This window comes from Microcaecilia unicolor, chromosome 5 (assembly GCF_901765095.1).
Source record: "Microcaecilia unicolor chromosome 5, aMicUni1.1, whole genome shotgun sequence".
Lineage (NCBI taxonomy): Eukaryota > Metazoa > Chordata > Amphibia > Gymnophiona > Siphonopidae > Microcaecilia > Microcaecilia unicolor.
Genome location: NC_044035.1, coordinates 261,638,059 through 261,656,288, shown reverse-complemented (window position 1 = coordinate 261,656,288; position 18,230 = coordinate 261,638,059). Strand labels below are relative to the sequence as shown.

General features: G+C 45.2%; 1 protein-coding gene across 2 annotated transcripts in view; it reads right to left on the bottom strand.

Annotated features, from left to right (window-relative positions):
* The window catches only part of LOC115470686 (E3 ubiquitin-protein ligase MPSR1-like), a 57,201-nt gene that overhangs the window by 5,307 nt on the left and 33,664 nt on the right, over nt 1-18,230 (bottom strand). For both annotated transcript variants that reach the window (XM_030204078.1, XM_030204079.1), the window contains one exon: nt 13,602-13,694. In XM_030204078.1, the coding sequence (XP_030059938.1) occupies nt 13,602-13,694 (93 nt within the window). The remainder of the gene's footprint in view (nt 1-13,601; nt 13,695-18,230) is intronic.

Here is an 18,230-nt window from a genome sequence, read left to right as displayed (position 1 = left end):
AGACAAGTGCATCACCTGAGCTTGTGGGACCTCGCTGAGACATTCGGCTGAGGTATCGGAAGGAATCTGATCTGGTGACCGGGACGGTGAGATCATAGTTTACTTCCTTCAGGCTGGGTTAGATAATTAGTCTGTGCTCGGACCCATCAGATGTGTGACGTCAGGATTTATGATCTCTAGTTGCTGTTAGCCTAGTATAAGATTTGTGTGGTAATCATTAGGATCTCGGTATTGTGTTTATCTGTCATTACAGATTTTAGCCCATAGGATAATCATAGTTATTCTCTATATTTTTGGTATCATTGTGCATGCAATCAGGAATTGCTGATGCTATAAGCTGATAAGAGTTTTCTATATTTTTGTATATAACGCTGTATAAATAAACTAATATATTCCATTGGTCTGTCCGTTATTTTCCATGCAGCTAAGGTTGGGCAGAGGCCACGCCCCCTAGACATAAGCGAGTACATAGGTAGGAATTGGCCTCTTACAAAATTTATCTATAACCACCTACAAATTGGGGCTCTCGTCCGGGACGGTTGGTGCAAGAATAGCAGAAGTTAAAACTTTTCTGGGTCTTTTCAGAAAGCTGGTTTGATCTTCTGTTTTTCTTTGCACGAACTGCAGTTCCACCTAGCTGACGGCAGACCTTTGTTTATACAGCTGTGTTTTATTGCTGTAATTGGTTGACAGATTTATTACTCTGAGCTCCAAAAGAGGAAAAACGGGTTCTCTAACTCTCTGTAAGGAAGGAAAACAGGGTGTGTTTAGTCTTTAACATGGCGACCGGCACGGTTGGCACATTGCCTGAAATGCTCCTAAGTGAACAGGAGAAGGGCGTGCTGAAAATATTACTGCCACTCTCTCATAGTAAGACGAAACCAACACCTCCTACAGTAGAGTCTGTACGTGCTTTATTTAGTAGCAGTTCACCGAATAGCTCAGAAGCATATGCTACGGTTTTAAATACAATTATAAAAGAGAAACAGCATTTGTCACAATGGATGCTTTGTGAACTGGGCGTGTCTCTTTTGGCAGTTAAAGACTCTTTGATGAATGAGATAAGAGAGGTATCTGCACCTCTAACAGATCGCATAGCGGAGTTGCAGTTAGATTTGTCCCAGACTAGGGAAACTGTCCAGGAGCGAGACAGTGAGTTAGCTGCATTACGAGTTGATTTAGACACTGCCAAATCTGCTTTAGCAGGGACCAATGTAAGCCCCGCCCCACCTGACTCCTCTGAAGAGATTTGTACGGAGTGCCAGACACTGGATGATAAGTGTAAAACTTTGCAGTGTGACCTAACTGATTGTGAAGCACTTAATTACACATTAAAGCAAGAAATTGCCCAGTACCTCGTGTCTTTTGATTCGTTGCAAGAGAAATTTTCTCGTTTGACTGATGCATTACACAACCAGATTAGGGAAACAGATAAGTTGCAGACATTAAATCGGGAGCTAAAACAGGTCTCAGAAGGTGTTCAGAGTGAGTTGCGCAGGGAGCTAGTGACCACTCAAGAAGAATCTGTGTCTGTGTTTCAAGATTGGCACGCGGCCAAGCTAGAGTTGGCTGAGTTAAAAGAGAAGCAGGAGACAGTCTCACTGCAATTACAATGTACAGTGAAGGACAGAGATTCATTGTCTAAAGCATTAGATGAGTGCACTGTAAAGATTTCCATAATGCAGCAAGAGCTTACGCACATGGCGCAGGAAGAAGTACCGTATACCTTAGAGTTCCCCGACAGTTTTGCTGCGGGTCACCCAAGCCCAGCTCCCGAAATGAACCGTTACGTGAGCCGGGAGGGACCCGAGTTAAACACACCCATTGGGGGCATGGCTTCGGCTCTTTCCCGCCCCTCTGTACAATCCAGCCCCATAGTGGCTGGTGACCGAAGCAGCAGACCCGAGACAGTGACACACCCATTGGGGGCACGGGACCAGGGATGGCCTGCGGAAATCATCAGCTCACTTGGTCAGGTGCCTAGCTCAGGGTTTCAGCCTTCGGCAGATCTACCCAGTTTTAGCAATACACCTGCCCCGAGGTTCTCTACACCTGCTAGTGATCAGCGGCATGTCAGGCCGGAACCCAAGAAAGGAATGTCTATGGAGAGGCAAGCATATATTATAAAGATGCTACGCACCGTAATAGCGCCTTTTAAAGAATCTGCCTCGGTATCCATAGAAACCCATCTTAAGGCAGTGCATGAACTCCTGCAGACCATGCACGTCTCTTCTGAGGATGACATCAGAGCCCTCCTCAAATGGACCTTTAGTACCGAGTGCCATGAAGTTCTAGATTTGATCATGTCCGATAACCCCGATTTACGGTCAGTGGAGCAAGCCTTAGCGAAGCGCTACGGTCTCTTTGCCAACTCTCTTGAAGCTAAGCGTGCAGCGTATACTATTAGTTGTAATCCGGAGGAGAGTCCGCAGGAGTGGGCCCATCGCTTGAAGCGTGCATTTTACCAAGGGGGGGTGCCGCCTGATTCTAAAGATCTTGAATTTGGTGATTTCAGGGAACTTTTTATACAGGGTCTGCCTGATTCGATAAAGATTCCCTTGGCAGGAAAAAACGCAGAACCCTATTCCAGCCTTCTAAAGCAGGCTGAAGGAATTTTTGAAATCTGCCGCGCCAAGCCAATCGCAGAGACTCCGAAACCGGCATCCAAGAGTCGCAACAGGGTGATACCACCCGCTGTTTGTGCGGTCACTTCCACGCTTTCTCTGGAAAACAAAGTGCCGAGACCAACTACGCCGCCGGGCTCTCAGGCCCTGCCGCGGGATGCAGCGCCTCCTATTGCGCAGGAGGGACAGCAACAACCTAAAAAGAAGCGGTTTAATCAGAAGAAGTGGAATGCAGAGAAGATCCGTGCTATGCAAGCTCAGCTGGACCAATTGATGGCCAGATGTTCAATCGCGGAGTCTAGCAATGTACCTAAGACACCTCCATCTCATAAAAAGGTCAAATTCCAGAAGCAGAAGGACCAGTCTTCTAGACCGCCGACCCCTCCGGGGCTGAGTGTTAAATCTGTTGAGGTGGAACAGCCATCCTCTTCGGAGGAAGAACAAGCATGACTAGACGTGGCCACGACACCTGTTACCGCAAGCGTCCCCACGGTCCACGTGGATGCGTTGTCGTCCTTCAGTGAGGAGTCCCCAGGGAACCATGCCGCGTCGCAGCCCTCGAACCAGGAAGGGCCTCTTTCAAAAGACTCATCCCAGGAAGTCAGGTATTTTCTAGGTAAGCTTATATCTAAAGGTTACAGATATACCGTGGAGTTGTTAATTCAACAAGTACTTTCCTGTGAAGGTCTCCTGGATACGGCATCAGAGGTGACTTTGGTCACCCAGGGCCTGTTTCAGAAACTAGAGGCATCTCTAGGGGGGGGTCAGGATGTGCTGCATGTCACACCGAGCGACTTGTCACTGGTGGCCTATGGCAATCAAAGTATTGGAACTGTGGGACAGGTTTGGCTATCTTTACAGCTTGGACAGATGACCGTCAGGCACCCAGCCATCATCACTACCAGCGAGGGTGAAGAATTTCTGATTGGAAATGACCTTTTGAAGAGATTTCGGCCTGTTTTGGATTATGATGAGGAAACGATCTGGTCTAAAGTCACTCGACCCCTTAAATACGTGCGAGGGAGATACTGGCGTACAGTCGGTGATGCCAACTCTGTGGAGCTACAGGACACTCCCCTGCGGACTGATCTCCGGTGTTCCGCGGATCCGCCCATGCGGGAGCCTCCGTTGACAGAGGCACCAGAAGGGGGTCAGAAGCATGAAGAGCTGGTGCAACAAGCGGACCAACTAGAGATTGTTTCACAGGACTCAGCCAAGACGGATGACTTAACAGATACTGTGTCTCCAGCATTACTTGAAAAATCACCTCCTATCTCTGGTCCTGATTTTGCTCATCCTTGCAAGGTGACTATCATCACCCAGAAAGGTGATGAATTCACCATACCAGTTCAAGTGGCTAACACCCAATTGCTTCAAGCTACTTTACTGTTCACTAGTGATCTCTCCTACATCAGTGACTCGTTGTACAGCCAAATTCGTAAGTCTGTACAACTTCCCTTCAGCAGATGTTCCTCTACTTCGGTACAGGTACGGGGACAAGGCTCCAAGCCGCTTGACAGAATATGTGGCCTTCCCTTGACTGTGGGAAAGAAGACATTCACTCACCACTTCTCTATTGTCCGGGGCTTGAGGGAACCCTTATGTTTGGGGTCAGATTGCCTTGCACGACTGGGAGTTTATGTGGACCTGGTGAATCTTGTCCTGTGGAGTAGAATGCAGAACAACCCAGTGGAACTTGAACCTACGGCTGTTTGTTTGAAGTCTGGACAGACCATTCCCCAGGTCTGTGAGGTAGTCTGTGACAAGGATGTAACCATTCCAGGAAGAGTTCGGGATTTTTCCCTCAAGCTTCGCCTCGCTCAAGGACGTCTGCTGGATGATGTAGTGTTCTTTAACCCACATGCCCACTTTCGAGACCTTGTATTGGCAATTGGTGTTCTGCCATGTTTGGAGGTCACCGGTACCACCTTATACCTGTTGGTCACCAATCCACAGTCTGCTGAAGTTGAGCTATCTGCTGGAGATTCTGTTGGCTTTCTGGTTGGCCAGTCCTTCCATGATGTCGAGGTAAGTTTGCCTATCCTTGGCAGGCTGCCTTCTTCTTGGGACACCTGCCAGGGGGGGGAGACGACTGACAGTTGGTTTACCTCTCCCAGGGGCCTCATATCTCTCGAGTTTGTTTGGCCCTATGATGCGACGTGTGCTCAGGTACAGGTGGAAGATGACTTCTTGTTTCTGTCCAGGGAAATGTCTGTACCTCAGAAGCCTCGAAGGGTGAATTCTATGGAAACCTCAACCTTGCAGGAGGACATTGAAGAACAGGTGGAAATTTCATCCAACCAACCTTTCTCAGAGTTTGATGCTATGGTGAAAGAGCAAGTGGAACAGGCTGATGCTTGTACTACTCACACAGAGAAGAGGAGGTTGACTCAGTTGTTGTACAATTACAAGGACCTTTTTGCTGTAGATTCGTATGACTGTGGACTTACGAACCTACATGTCACCAGAGTGCCTACGGAACCTGGTAGCAAGCCTGTCTTTGTGCGTCAGTATAAGATTCCATTGGCTTCCTATGAGTCTGTACAAGAGATTCTCAACACTTTGGAGACCAGGGGTATCATCAGACAATGCAACAGCACGTACAACTCCCCTCTGTGGCCCATCTTGAAAAAGAATAACAGCTGGAGAATCGCTCTGGATTACCGTCAGTTGAATAAGCGAGTACCCTTGTCCCGGTGGCCTATGGCTCCACTGGATCAGAACCTTGCAACCATCAGGGGGGCTAAGTATTTCACCAGCCTGGATTTGGCATCAGGGTTTTGGACAGTACCAGTCCATCCCCACGATCAGCATAAACTGGCTTTTACGTTTGGGAAGAAGCAGTATACGTGGAACAGGACACCCTTTGGGTTTCTCAATTCACCTGCTGAATTCAACATTTTCCTACACAAAGCCCTACCAGATGCTGAAGCTCGAGGAACAGTGGTCTATGTGGATGACATTCTGATCAAGAGTCCTACCTTTCAGGAACACCTGGAGGAGATGGAGCATGTCTTCACACAGTTGGCAGATGCTGGAGCTAAACTGACTCTTGCCAAAGGACAATGGTGCAGGAAATCACTGAATTACTTAGGGTATGAAATTTCTGCTGAGGGTCTGCGACCCCAGAAGAAGCGAGTGCAGTCTTTACAACAGTTGAAACAGCCCACCAATATCACTGAACTTCGTTCCTTTCTAGGAATTTGCAACTACTCCAGACAGTTCATAGATGAGTATGCGGAGATCACCCGACCGTTGGTCAAGTTGTTGAAGAAAGATACACCTTGGGTCTGGGGGCCAGAACAGAAATCTGCTATGCAGGAGCTGAAAGACAAGCTTAGCTGCTTCCCATGCCTCGCATACCCCGAGGGAGGTCGTGAGTTCTACGTGGACTTGGGATATTCCCAACACTCTAGGAGTGCTGTCCTATATCAGAAGTATGACACGGATAAGAGGGTAGTGGCGTATGCCAGTAAAGGACTAACGGATGTGGAGAGGAAGTATTCCGACTGTGAGAAAGCACTCCTGTCTACCGTTTGGGCTTTGCAACACTTCAGAAGTTACATCCAAGGTGAGAAGCTAATTGTGGAGACTTGCCACCAGCCCATCAGTTTCTTGGGTAGTGACCGAATTAAGACCGGTCGAGTGTCAAACAGCAAAATAGTCTCCTGGACATTGGCTCTTCAAGGCTGGCCTCTGGAGGTAAGGTATGCTCAGAAACATCGTAACGCAGTAGCCCAAGGTATGGCTGACCTACATGATTGTGCAGAACAGGATTCCATTGCAGGTATTCCCGAAGCAGATGTTCCCCCGCTAGAGAAAGAACCTCATCGACACCATCTGTATGATGAACAGACTTGTGCTACCATGCCTAAGGTCTATGTAGATGGTTGTGCTTACCGTCGTGATACAGTCAAGGAATTGGTTGCAGGAGTAGGAGTGGTATGGGATCCAACCAATCTTGAAGAGACCCTGAAACACAGCTTGGGCTCGCGAACTAATCAGTACGCTGAGATTGTGGCAGCTCTGGTGGCGGTACAGTCTGCAATTCAGAAAGGAGTCAGACAGTTGGTCATATGTACGGATTCGGACTATGTGAGACAGAATTTTGTGTCCCATTTGCCCATCTGGAAGCAGAAAAATATGTTAAATTCCAAAGGAAAACCAGTACATCATGGAAACTTGATCCAGATTTTAGATCAACTGGTAAAGGACCATGACATGACCATCTATTGGAAGAAGGTCAAGGGTCATGCAAAAGTTGACAGTCCCGACAAGCTGGGAAACGACTTGGCCGATCACCTGGCCAAGGAGGGTGCGCTTACAGGAGAATTATGGCGACCCCCAGATGTGGAGACTGCGGCTGTCCATGCAGTCACCCGACGACAGGCGAAGCAGTCCAACGACACGCCGGTGGTCCAGTGGTGCAGGGAAGTCCCATCCTTTGATCTTGTCATGGCACAGAAATCCGACCCGGTGATCGGGAGATTTTATGAGTACATATGGAATCCGCAAGACTGTTCCCTGACGGAAGAACACAAGCAAGATGAGGAGATGAGGATACTCTACGCCTCCCGAGAGAAGTTCAAACTTCACAAGGACCTGCTTATTCGGACGAGTAAGCATGGCATTGAGCAATGGGTGGTGCCTAAAGAATATCGAGGCATTATGTTGCAGCATGCCCATGACGAACCATGTGCTGGACATCGAGGGGAGAATATCACCTATGAGACCCTAAAGCAAGTAGCTTATTGGCCTCACATGCGACAGGATGTACAGTTGTACACGCGAGGGTGTTTGACCTGTTGTCGTTTCCAGCCATCTTCACCATCTCACCGAGCACCACTTAGGAAGAAGGGTATCGCCATGCCCTGGTCGGATATCCAGATTGATTGGGTTGGTCCTGTAGTTCGATCCACTCGTGGTAACAAGTACTTGCTCACAGTCACCTGCTTGTTCACCAAGTGGTTGGAGTGTCTGCCTGCACCCAACTGCACGGCAGAAACCACGGCTACCTTACTACTGAATCATGTGTTCAGCCGGTGGGGTTTGCCTATGCGAGTGGATTCAGACCAAGGTTCTCAGTTCACGGCAGAGGTGATTCAACATATGTGGAAGATGCTTGGAGTAAAGAGTAAGTTGCACATAGCTTACCGACCTCAATCTTCAGGACAGGTGGAAAGAGCTAATCGCACCATCGTGACCATTCTGAAGAAGTATGTGTCATCCTCAGGTAAGAATTGGGACCTTGTCTTACCATTGGTCCTTATGGCGATTCGTTCCACACCCCACCGTTCCACCGGAGTGTCTCCTTTTGAGATGATGACAGGTAGGGAAATGACATTACCAATTCATTTGTTGTACAGGACTAATGATGTGAACTTGTCCAGTGCTACCTCCACTCATGAATATGTCACCCATTTGCGTAAGCATTTGCAAAGTGCCTTTGCCTTTGCTCAGAAAAATTTGGAAAGTAGCGCTAGAGGTAGAAAAGCCTATTATGATCAAGGGACTACCTCTAAAGAATACCAAATTGGCGACAAGGTATTCTACTTCAATTTTGCCAGAAACAAGGTTAAAGAAAGGAAGTTTCTGCCTAGTTGGCGTAGTCCATTCCCAATAGTGGAAAAAGCTTCACCTGTGGCTTACCAAATTTGCCTCAAGAAAAATACTAAGGGTGAAGACACCCTTAAATGGGTCCACTTCAATCAGTTGAGACCACGTCATCCCAGTCATTTGATTCCAGACGTATGTGTTGATGACACGAACTGTACTAACACCCCAACAGCATAGTCTGTTTTCTTTGTACCTTGCAGATGCAGAAAAGAACCCTGATGATCGTGTTCTGGATCTCCGTGCTGCTGGGATCGTGGTCCAAGATGATCGAACCTGGTCCCATGTCTGGAGTTGTTCTGCAAGATACCCCTGGCTTCCTGATTACCCAGTCCCAGATTGTTCCCCAGAAAGTAGTTGTGTCCCTTGATCCAATGCATGTACTACTGAAACATTTCAATATGAGTAACTTATCTCTGTCTGCTGTTACCCATTCCTGGTTTCTCAATTATATGCAAAATGCCCGTGCACAAGTGAAGAACATTTTGCATCAACTGGACAAAGTCATGGTACAACCTATGCAACCTTATAATTCCAGGTCCAGATCTAAGCGTTTTCTTGGTCTGGCCGGTGGTTTGATTTTTTCGGCCATTGGTTCACTTTTTGGTATTTCCATGTCTGTTGCCAACGTAGTTTCTGTCCAAAAGCTGCAGGCCAATATACAAGCCATCCAAGCAGACTTGAAAGCCATCGAGACCAAATTGGTAGTCCAACAGAGCCAACTTGTGGCCCAGGGTAAAACTATTGCTGATACGGTCACTCTTGTGAATTTACATACACATAAAATTAGTGCTAACACAGCTGATTTGTTGACAATTAAAGGTACCATGAATGAAGACCGTGTGTTTATACAACCTGTTAAGGACCTTATCCAGGATTTATTTAGGGAAGTAGATACTAGTATTAGTAAGCTAATGCAGGGACAGATACCAACGTACCTGATACCATCTGATGTTGTTAAAGATGCCTTTGCCAAAGTTACCCGTTTGTCTATTGAACCTTTTCAAATTCAAATCGCATTTCATTTAGGTACTGCCTTTCCCCTTTATTTGGATATGGAGCGTATGGAAATTGCCTTCATCCTTAATTTGCCATTTATTATGCCTGAGAATGTATACCAGCTTAAACAAGTTGTAAATGTAGGTACTTGGCATGAGAATTTGTACCTTAATGTTGATACACCTAAGTATGTTGCTTACCAACAGGATGCTCCGCAACATTATTTGGTCCCTAACTTAGACCTTTGCCACAAAACTAAAGATGTTAATTGGCTATGCCCTGGTAAACCTTTCCTGAAAGACACAACAGAAGCTCTTTGTGGCTTGTCCACAGAGAATGTCCAAGAGAAGTGTAAGGTTACCGTGTCAAAATATGACGATTTTTCTGATACCACTGTAGCTGTACTGGATACGGTATGGTTAGTTAGCACACCTAGTACGGAACTTACTGTCACCTTTCAGAAGCATGATGTAATCAACCGTTACACTCTCCCTTGCAATGTTTGTGTGATCGCTGTACCCAAGTATGCTGTTGCCCATGTAGGAGGAGTTTCCCTGTTTTATCTTGACACAGACCCGGTTGTTTCTGAGTTGGAAGTGCTTGATGTATTTCGTGGACATCCTATTGACTTTGCTATGGACCTTATACCATTTTTACAGTCCAAAGACTCTCACACTGTTGAATTATCTGTCGACCATGAGACTCTCGAGGTTGCAGATTACAAACGTCGTTCATCTGATGTCACCCAGTTCCACATGTCCACTCACGTTGTCATCCCACTTTTGACCATCTCGTGGGTCATCATGCTCCTGTGTGCTGTAGTGTTTTGGAGAGACCTTCGTCATTTACGCTATCGCGTAAACACTTTGTCTCCTACGGTGATGAGATTGCAAGACTTTATGTAGTTACATCTGACCAGCGTTTTGCCAACAATTTATTCCGTTTTCACTTTCCTGTACTAATATGCTTTGCTTTGCATGATGTGATTTTCATGATCTATGTGATTATGGTTCATGATTTGTTTGATTAATTTTCATGTGTTAAGACTTTTAACTAACTGCACATGCGGGTTCTATTATTCAGTATTTTGCTGTATTAGCATTTGTGATTTCCTTGTGAACATTATTTTGCTTAATTGAACTGTTTGAAGAGCGTTAGTTTGCATTAGTTGAGATTTACTTTGAAACTTTTTGTAGTTTTGACCATGAAGTTTGTACCTGAATCCTGACTGAACTGTCTGGCTTATTTTTGTAGTTAGGTTGGAGAAGGCCTTTACTCCTTTGCAGTAATTTCCATCTCCAAGGGGGGGAATCTGTAGGAGTATTTGCTGTGATCTCACCCACCCTGTGTGCAAATGAGAGCACCTTGTCAGCCAACATGGACGCTGCAACCTTTCACCTATATGTCTGACTACCAACTGTGCAGAAGTCAGCATTTCAGCTTGTAATAGATTTACTGAAGCCTGCACCACCTCCAAGGTCACTCTGTATCGGGGGAGAATGCATGTCCCTGAGGGAGAGAGAGTGAGAGAGAGAGCTTACGAGATAAGACGGACAAAGGAAGCTTCATACAGATGCTGGGAGTACATGGTGGGATTATTTCTGATTGGCTCCCAGAAAACTGATTGGTCTGAGAAGCGGGAACAGAAGAAGGTAGTTGCTGAAGAACCGAACAGAAGAAAAGAAGAGGAGAACACTTGCATTTCTGCAAGCACCTGATTTACCTGAGAGACTTACTGATAATACCTGGCAAAGCTTTTCCCCAGATTACAGCTGTCTACAGGATCTATACTGAGTCTGTATCATCTGTGGCTGATCAAGACAAGTGCATCACCTGAGCTTGTGGGACCTCGCTGAGACATTCGGCTGAGGTATCGGAAGGAATCTGATCTGGTGACCGGGACGGTGAGATCATAGTTTACTTCCTTCAGGCTGGGTTAGATAATTAGTCTGTGCTCGGACCCATCAGATGTGTGACGTCAGGATTTATGATCTCTAGTTGCTGTTAGCCTAGTATAAGATTTGTGTGGTAATCATTAGGATCTCGGTATTGTGTTTATCTGTCATTACAGATTTTAGCCCATAGGATAATCATAGTTATTCTCTATATTTTTGGTATCATTGTGCATGCAATCAGGAATTGCTGATGCTATAAGCTGATAAGAGTTTTCTATATTTTTGTATATAACGCTGTATAAATAAACTAATATATTCCATTGGTCTGTCCGTTATTTTCCATGCAGCTAAGGTTGGGCAGAGGCCACGCCCCCTAGACATAAGCGAGTACATAGGTAGGAATTGGCCTCTTACAAAATTTATCTATAACCACCTACAGTATACACAAAAAGTAGCACATATGAGTTTATCTTGTTGGGCAGACTGGATGACCCGTGCAGGTCTTTTTCTGCCATCATCTACTATACTACTATGTTTATGTTTATTAAAAGCTTACTACACTGCCCTTCCTGGCAGACAGGTCGAATAAAAACAAAATTTTAGCATATAAATAATAGAAAAAATTAATCCAGAGATAGCATTCAAGTGACCTTGAATTTTTTTCAGGCAATCAGACCTACAGAGACCAAACCAAAGACTGCTGATCAAAAGCTAGTGTAAATAGGTGAGTCTTTAGCAGAACCTTACATTTTAAAGAATAATTCTTTCCTTAAGGAGACTGGAAGGGCAATCCACCATAAAGGAACAACAAAGAAAAAAGCTGATTGTCAAGTGGATTCCAAGTGGACACAGGCAGAACGGAGAAGGACCAAGCATTGTTTGTGAATGGATTGGAGAGAATAACCAAGGACATGTGGAGTAATCAGAGAGACAAATAAGATGAAAGAACTCAGAGCAGCCTTTATAGAATAGCGCTGGATGCTAATGCCCAAATTAGAACATAGAACAGAAGAAACAATCCTCGCAGATATCACAGATAGCAATCAAACACAGCAAAGATAACAATGAAATCACAACTAAACACAGATAGTCACTACTGGCATGACTCAACATGGGCCTGTGTTTCTGTCTCAGAAGTCCAATCTCATAAAAGGTACTGTACTCTAATTGCTATTCACCTAAAGTGTTATTAATCAGCAAATATAACTGAAAGCACAACTCTCACTCGTGTTCCGCTTGTTGAACTCTAGGCGTGTTGTCTCGAAAGAAACCAGTTTATGAGATTAGACTCCTGAGGCAGGCCAGGTGGCGAAACACAGGCCCATGTCATTGTGCCTTGTTTGGATTAATGTTCTATCAGGACCAATACTATCTGTGTTTATTCGTGATTTCATTGTCACCTTTGCTGTGTTTGATTGCTATTTGCCCAAATTAGGACACAAAGAGGCATATTTTCAAAGCACTTTGGGAGGCTAAGTTCCATAGGTTTCTATGGAACTTTGGGAGGCTAAGTGCTTTGAAAATGAGCCTCCATGTAATGCATGATGAGTCTTGTGCTCAGTGCCCTGCATTTTAGTGCCCACATTTGGCTGACCTTTATAGAATTGCCCTCTGTCTATCCCAGGAGTAGGCAACCTTTTTACAGAGAGAGCCACATGAATCTATCTCTAGTGGGCCGCCACATTGCATAATATCAGAACTGGAAATGCACAGAGCTCCGTAGACCTTCTGTGATAAAGACATAAGCAAAATGTTAACTAAAAACCAACGGCTACTCTGAAAACACCTCAAGACCTACCTGTTTAAAAAGTTCTTCCCCAAAGACAACAAAAACTAAACCATTCACACCATACAACACGTTGCAGACCCCCCCCCCCCCCCATAACCTCTCTTCTTACCACGTCCATTCTCCTCTCTATGTTCCAATCCTCCACCTTTCCTATTAAAATGTAATTCACTACTTCCACTTTCCTATCAAAATGTAATTCACTACCTCCACTAACATTGTAGGCCACATCGAACCAAACATGCTTGGAGAATGTGGGGTATAAATGCTGCTATAAACAAAATAAATAAATTTGCAAAATACAGTATCTAAAATGGCCAAAACCCTAGTTAATGATGTTTTCTGTGTATACTTCCCATGGTCTCACGAGATGCAGGTTACCCACCCCTGGTCTGTCCCAAGGAGGTTTAATTGACAGTGACAAGGGTGAAGCCATAGCTGCCACCTTGATACACTCAAACCAAAGCAAACTATTGGTCCACACCAAGCCACGTATAGGCAGTCCTTATTTTTAATAATCATTTGCTATTGTTTTGGATGATTCAATATGGCGGCAAGCTTAACCTACTGGCTTCAGGTCATATAATGGGCCAAGCATGCTCCCGCTATCTTCTGTCCATTAAACCTCCTTGGTCTATCCTGTCTCATGAGTATCACATTCAGAGTCTTGTCATTTGCCAGTACCTCTTTGTGAAATCTGTGCCTGCAGTGAAGTTCCCTTATACTGCTAGTCTGGAGGTCATCATGGCAGATAAGACATGGATCCTCATCTTCGTCCTTCATAGGGAGAACTTGAGATGTTAGCACTTACATTACCATGACACAGAACAAGTACCTCTATGTAGGTGTCCTAGTCCAGCTTAACACACATATGAACCTTGGAGCATGAATTACATGAAGGATGCCCGAGGTGGATGCAATTTAAGTCTCTGTTCTTCATACAAATTTAACCAGTACCTCATATAAAAGAAAAGTGTCATTCATTGACTGAGTGCAAATGGACTATATCTCTTCAAATACCGTGTAAAGGAAAGGTTTGTTATTGACTCACAGCATTGGTCTGATGAACACATCATACACTGTTCAAAGGTCCTACAGGCTGGGATCAATGAACTTGAACGGGGAAATATGCTTCAATAAATTTATTTTGAATAATTATTATGTACCTCTTTTGTAAAATACCTGTACCTCCTTCAGAAAAACTGTAGGACCTGCTTGACAAATAGACAAGTACACAGGAGCAGAGGGAATGGGGTGTGACAAAGCATCCTAGTGGTCAGAATCATTAACTTTACACCAGGGAAACATGGGATCAAATCCTGCCTCTCGGCACTAACATGCCTTAGGCAAGTCCTTTTATCTCCCATTGCTCTTAAAGACACCAACTTAGTATCAATGTCCAGCACTGTATCCATCCAGTAGTAATGTAAAACAATAAGCAGTATTGACCCAACATTTTTAGATGACAAAATGCTAAATATTCCTTCTTTCCCTTAATGTATTGTCCCTTCTTTCCTTAGTTTTGTTAAAACACTCTAGCAAAAAGGTTCTATATTTTTGTAATACCAAATTGCTTCCCTCATCTTCGGATGCTTAAATTTGAGTAATTTGTATATATTTTGGAGGTCATTGTATAATGAATTTTCATGTGTACACACTAGTCTACATATGTAAAAGGCCTAGAAACTACCTCACATGTAGAAGTACACATGGTCCAATTAGGCACATATTTGCGTGTGATTTTAGAGCAGGCATGTTCAGGGGAGGAGCAGGGACTGAGCTGTGATTTATGCATATATTTTATAAAATATGCACATTTATGTGTACTATATGCACTAATATTTACACCTCCACCTGCGCAGGTGTAGATGATGGTAGATCAACCTAATCGCTATTTCTGCAGGATATACAGAGGCAAATTTTCAAAGCACTTGGACATACAAAGTTCCATAGAGGGGCATTTTTGAAAGAAACATCTAAATCAGAATTTGGACGTTTTACAAAGATGTCCAAATTCCGAACAGGAAAGAAGGTTATTTGCGAAAAAGATGGACGCCTTATCTTTTGCGTTCAAAAATATGGACGTCCTGTGACTTGGACGTTTTGTGATTTGGACTTCTTTGTTTTTTGACCATTTTTGGGAAAAAAAACGTCCAAGTGTAAAACGTCCAAAATCAAGCCATTGGGATGTAGGAGGAGCCAGCATTTTTAGCAGACTGGTCCCCCTGACATCCCAGGACAGCAATAGGGCACCCTAGGGGGCACTGCAGTGGACTTAATAAAATGCTCCCAGGTACACATCTGACCATTGCTCCCTTACTTTGTCTGCTGAGCCCCCCAAAACCCACTACCCCCAACTGTACACCACTACCATAGCCCTTACGGGTGAAGGGGGCACCTATATGCGGGTACAGTGGGTTTCTAGTGAGTTTTAGAGGGCTCGCAGTTTCCTCCACAATTGTAACAAATAGGGAGAGGTAGGGGGCTGGGTCCACCTGTCTGCAGTGCACTGCACCCACTACTAGACTACTCCAGGGCCCTGCATGCTATTCTGATGGACTTGAGTATAACATCTGAGGGTGGCACAGAGGCTGGCAAGTAATGTTTTTCATCACATTTTTGGGGGGTAGGAGGGGGTTAGTGACCACTGGTGGAGTAAGGGGAGGTCATTCCTGATTCCCTCCTGCGGTCATCTGGTCATTTGGGGCACCTTTTTGTGCCTTATTCGTAATAAAAACAGGTCTAGCTCAAAGTTTTAGTCCTGGACGTTTTTGCTTTGTTCCATTATGGCTGAAAGACGTCCGAGTCTTAGGAACATCCAAGTCCCACCTCAACCACACCCCTGTCACGCCCCATTGAGATTTGGACATCCTTCTGATGGACATCAGAGAAAGACGTCCAAAAAGAGGTTTCGATAATACTGATTTGGACGTTTCTGTGAGATAAACGTCCAAATGCTGACTTATGTCACTTTTTGGACGTCTATCTCTATTGAAAATGAGCCCGTTTGTAACCTAATGAACTTTGTAAATCTAAGTGCTTGAAAATTAGCCCCACAGTATGCTAAAATTTTGTCGACACATAGAGGGGCATAATCGAACAGCACCGGCCATCTATATGGCTGGCGCCGCAAACAGCGGTCCCGAACCGTATTATCGAAAAAGATGGCCGGCCATCTTTCGTTTCGATAATACGGTTCGGGCCGGCCAAATGTCAGAGATGGCCAGGATCGGTTTTCACCGATAATGGAAACTGAGGCCAGCCATCTCAAACCCGGCCAAATCCAAGGCATTTGGTTGTGGGAGGGGCCAGCATTTGTAGTGTACTGGTCCCCCTTGACATGCCAGGACGCCAACCGGGCACCCTAGGGGACACTGCAGTGGACTTCAAAAATTGCTCCCAGGTGAATACCTCCCTTACCTTGTGTGCTGAGCCCCTCAAAACCCACTCCCCACAACTGTACACCACTACCATAGCCCTTAGGGGTGAAGGGGAGCACCTACATGTGGGTACAGTGGGTTTTGGAGGGGGGGTTGGAGGGCTCAACACTTACCACCACAAGTGTAACAGGTAGGGGGGGGATGGACCTGGGTCCACCTGCCTGAAGTGCACTGCACTCACTAAAAACTGCTCCAGGGACCTGCATACTGCTGTCATGGAGCTCGGTATGACATTTCAGGCTGGCATAGAGGCTGGTAAAAAAAAAGATTTTTTAATTTTTTTGGAGGGGTGGGAGGGGGTTGGTGACCACTGGGGAAGTAAGGGGAGGTCATCCCCTATTCCCTCCAGTGGTCATCTGCTCAGTTGGGGCACTTTTTAGAGACTTGGTCCTAAAAATAAATGGACCAAGTGAAGCCGGCAAAATGCTCCTCAGAGCCTTCTTTTTTCCATTATCGGCCGAAGCCGGCCATCTCGTAAGCACGCCCCTGTCCCGCCTTCATATCTGTCGAAACGCCGCCTTGAAGTTTGGCCGGCCCTGCGACGGAAAGCAGTTGAAGCCAGCGAAAATCGGCTTTCGATTATACCGATTTCACCGGCTTCAGAAGATGGACGGCCATCTCCCGATTTGTGTTGGAAGATGGCCAGCCTTCTCTTTCAAAAATTAGCTGGATAGGCACTTATATGTCTTTATAAAAATAGTTTCAAAATAGGTGCCTATCCAGCTTATAATCGAACGAGAAAAACGCCCAAGTTCCGACCTAAAGGGGCAGCCTTCTATACCAGTTTTTCTTGAGAAATCCATCTTTTTTACAGATTAACTGGCTGTGCTGCAGCTCTGTCTGTACATTTTAGACTTAGCAGCTCTGTCTCTGAATCTCCCCCACAAATTCAAACTTAGTGGGTGTGACCTGATTCTCTGTTAGAGGGGCAGCCTTCTATACCAGTTTTTCTTGAGAAATCCATCTTTTTTACAGATTAACTGGCTGTGCTGCAGCTCTGTCTGTACATTTTAGACTTAGCAGCTCTGTCTCTGAATCTCCCCCACAAATTCAAACTTAGTGGGTGTGACCTGATTCTCTGTTAGAGGGGCAGCCTTCTATACCAGTTTTTCTTGAGAAATCCATCTTTTTTACAGATTAACTGGCTGTGCTGCAGCTCTGTCTGTACATTTTAGACTTAGCAGCTCTGTCTCTGAATCTCCCCCACAAATTCAAACTTAGTGGGTGTGACCTGATTCTCTGTTAGAGGGGCAGCCTTCTATACCAGTTTTTCTTGAGAAATCCATCTTTTTTACAGATTAACTGGCTGTGCTGCAGCTCTGTCTGTACATTTTAGACTTAGCAGCTCTGTCTCTGAATCTCCCCCACAAATTCAAACTTAGTGGGTGTGACCTGATTCTCTGTTAGAGGGGCAGCCTTCTATACCAGTTTTTCTTGAGAAATCCATCTTTTTTACAGATTAACTGGCTGTGCTGCAGCTCTGTCTGTACATTTTAGACTTAGATCCCTCCCACCCACCCCTAGGGTGATAGTTCTTATATACCCTCCCAAGCAACCTAATCTGCCTGCAGATAACTGCTCTGTCTCTGTGTTCAGGCTCTTCACCTCCTTTCCTCCCACATTTTTCAAACATAGTGGGTGTGACTTGTTCTTACTGGGCAGTGCCTGCTGCCTACCATTCCAGTTTTAAGCCTCTAATCCAGCTCTGCCGTTCTATCTATCGCTTAACACCTCAGTCACTACATATATACCCATAACACCTGTTACTACTTATGGCCCCTTTACACATTCTCTTCCTTGCCCTGTCCCTTCCTAATCTTTTTCCCCTCCCCCTACCGCTGTCTACCACTGGAACTCACTGCCCACCCATGTC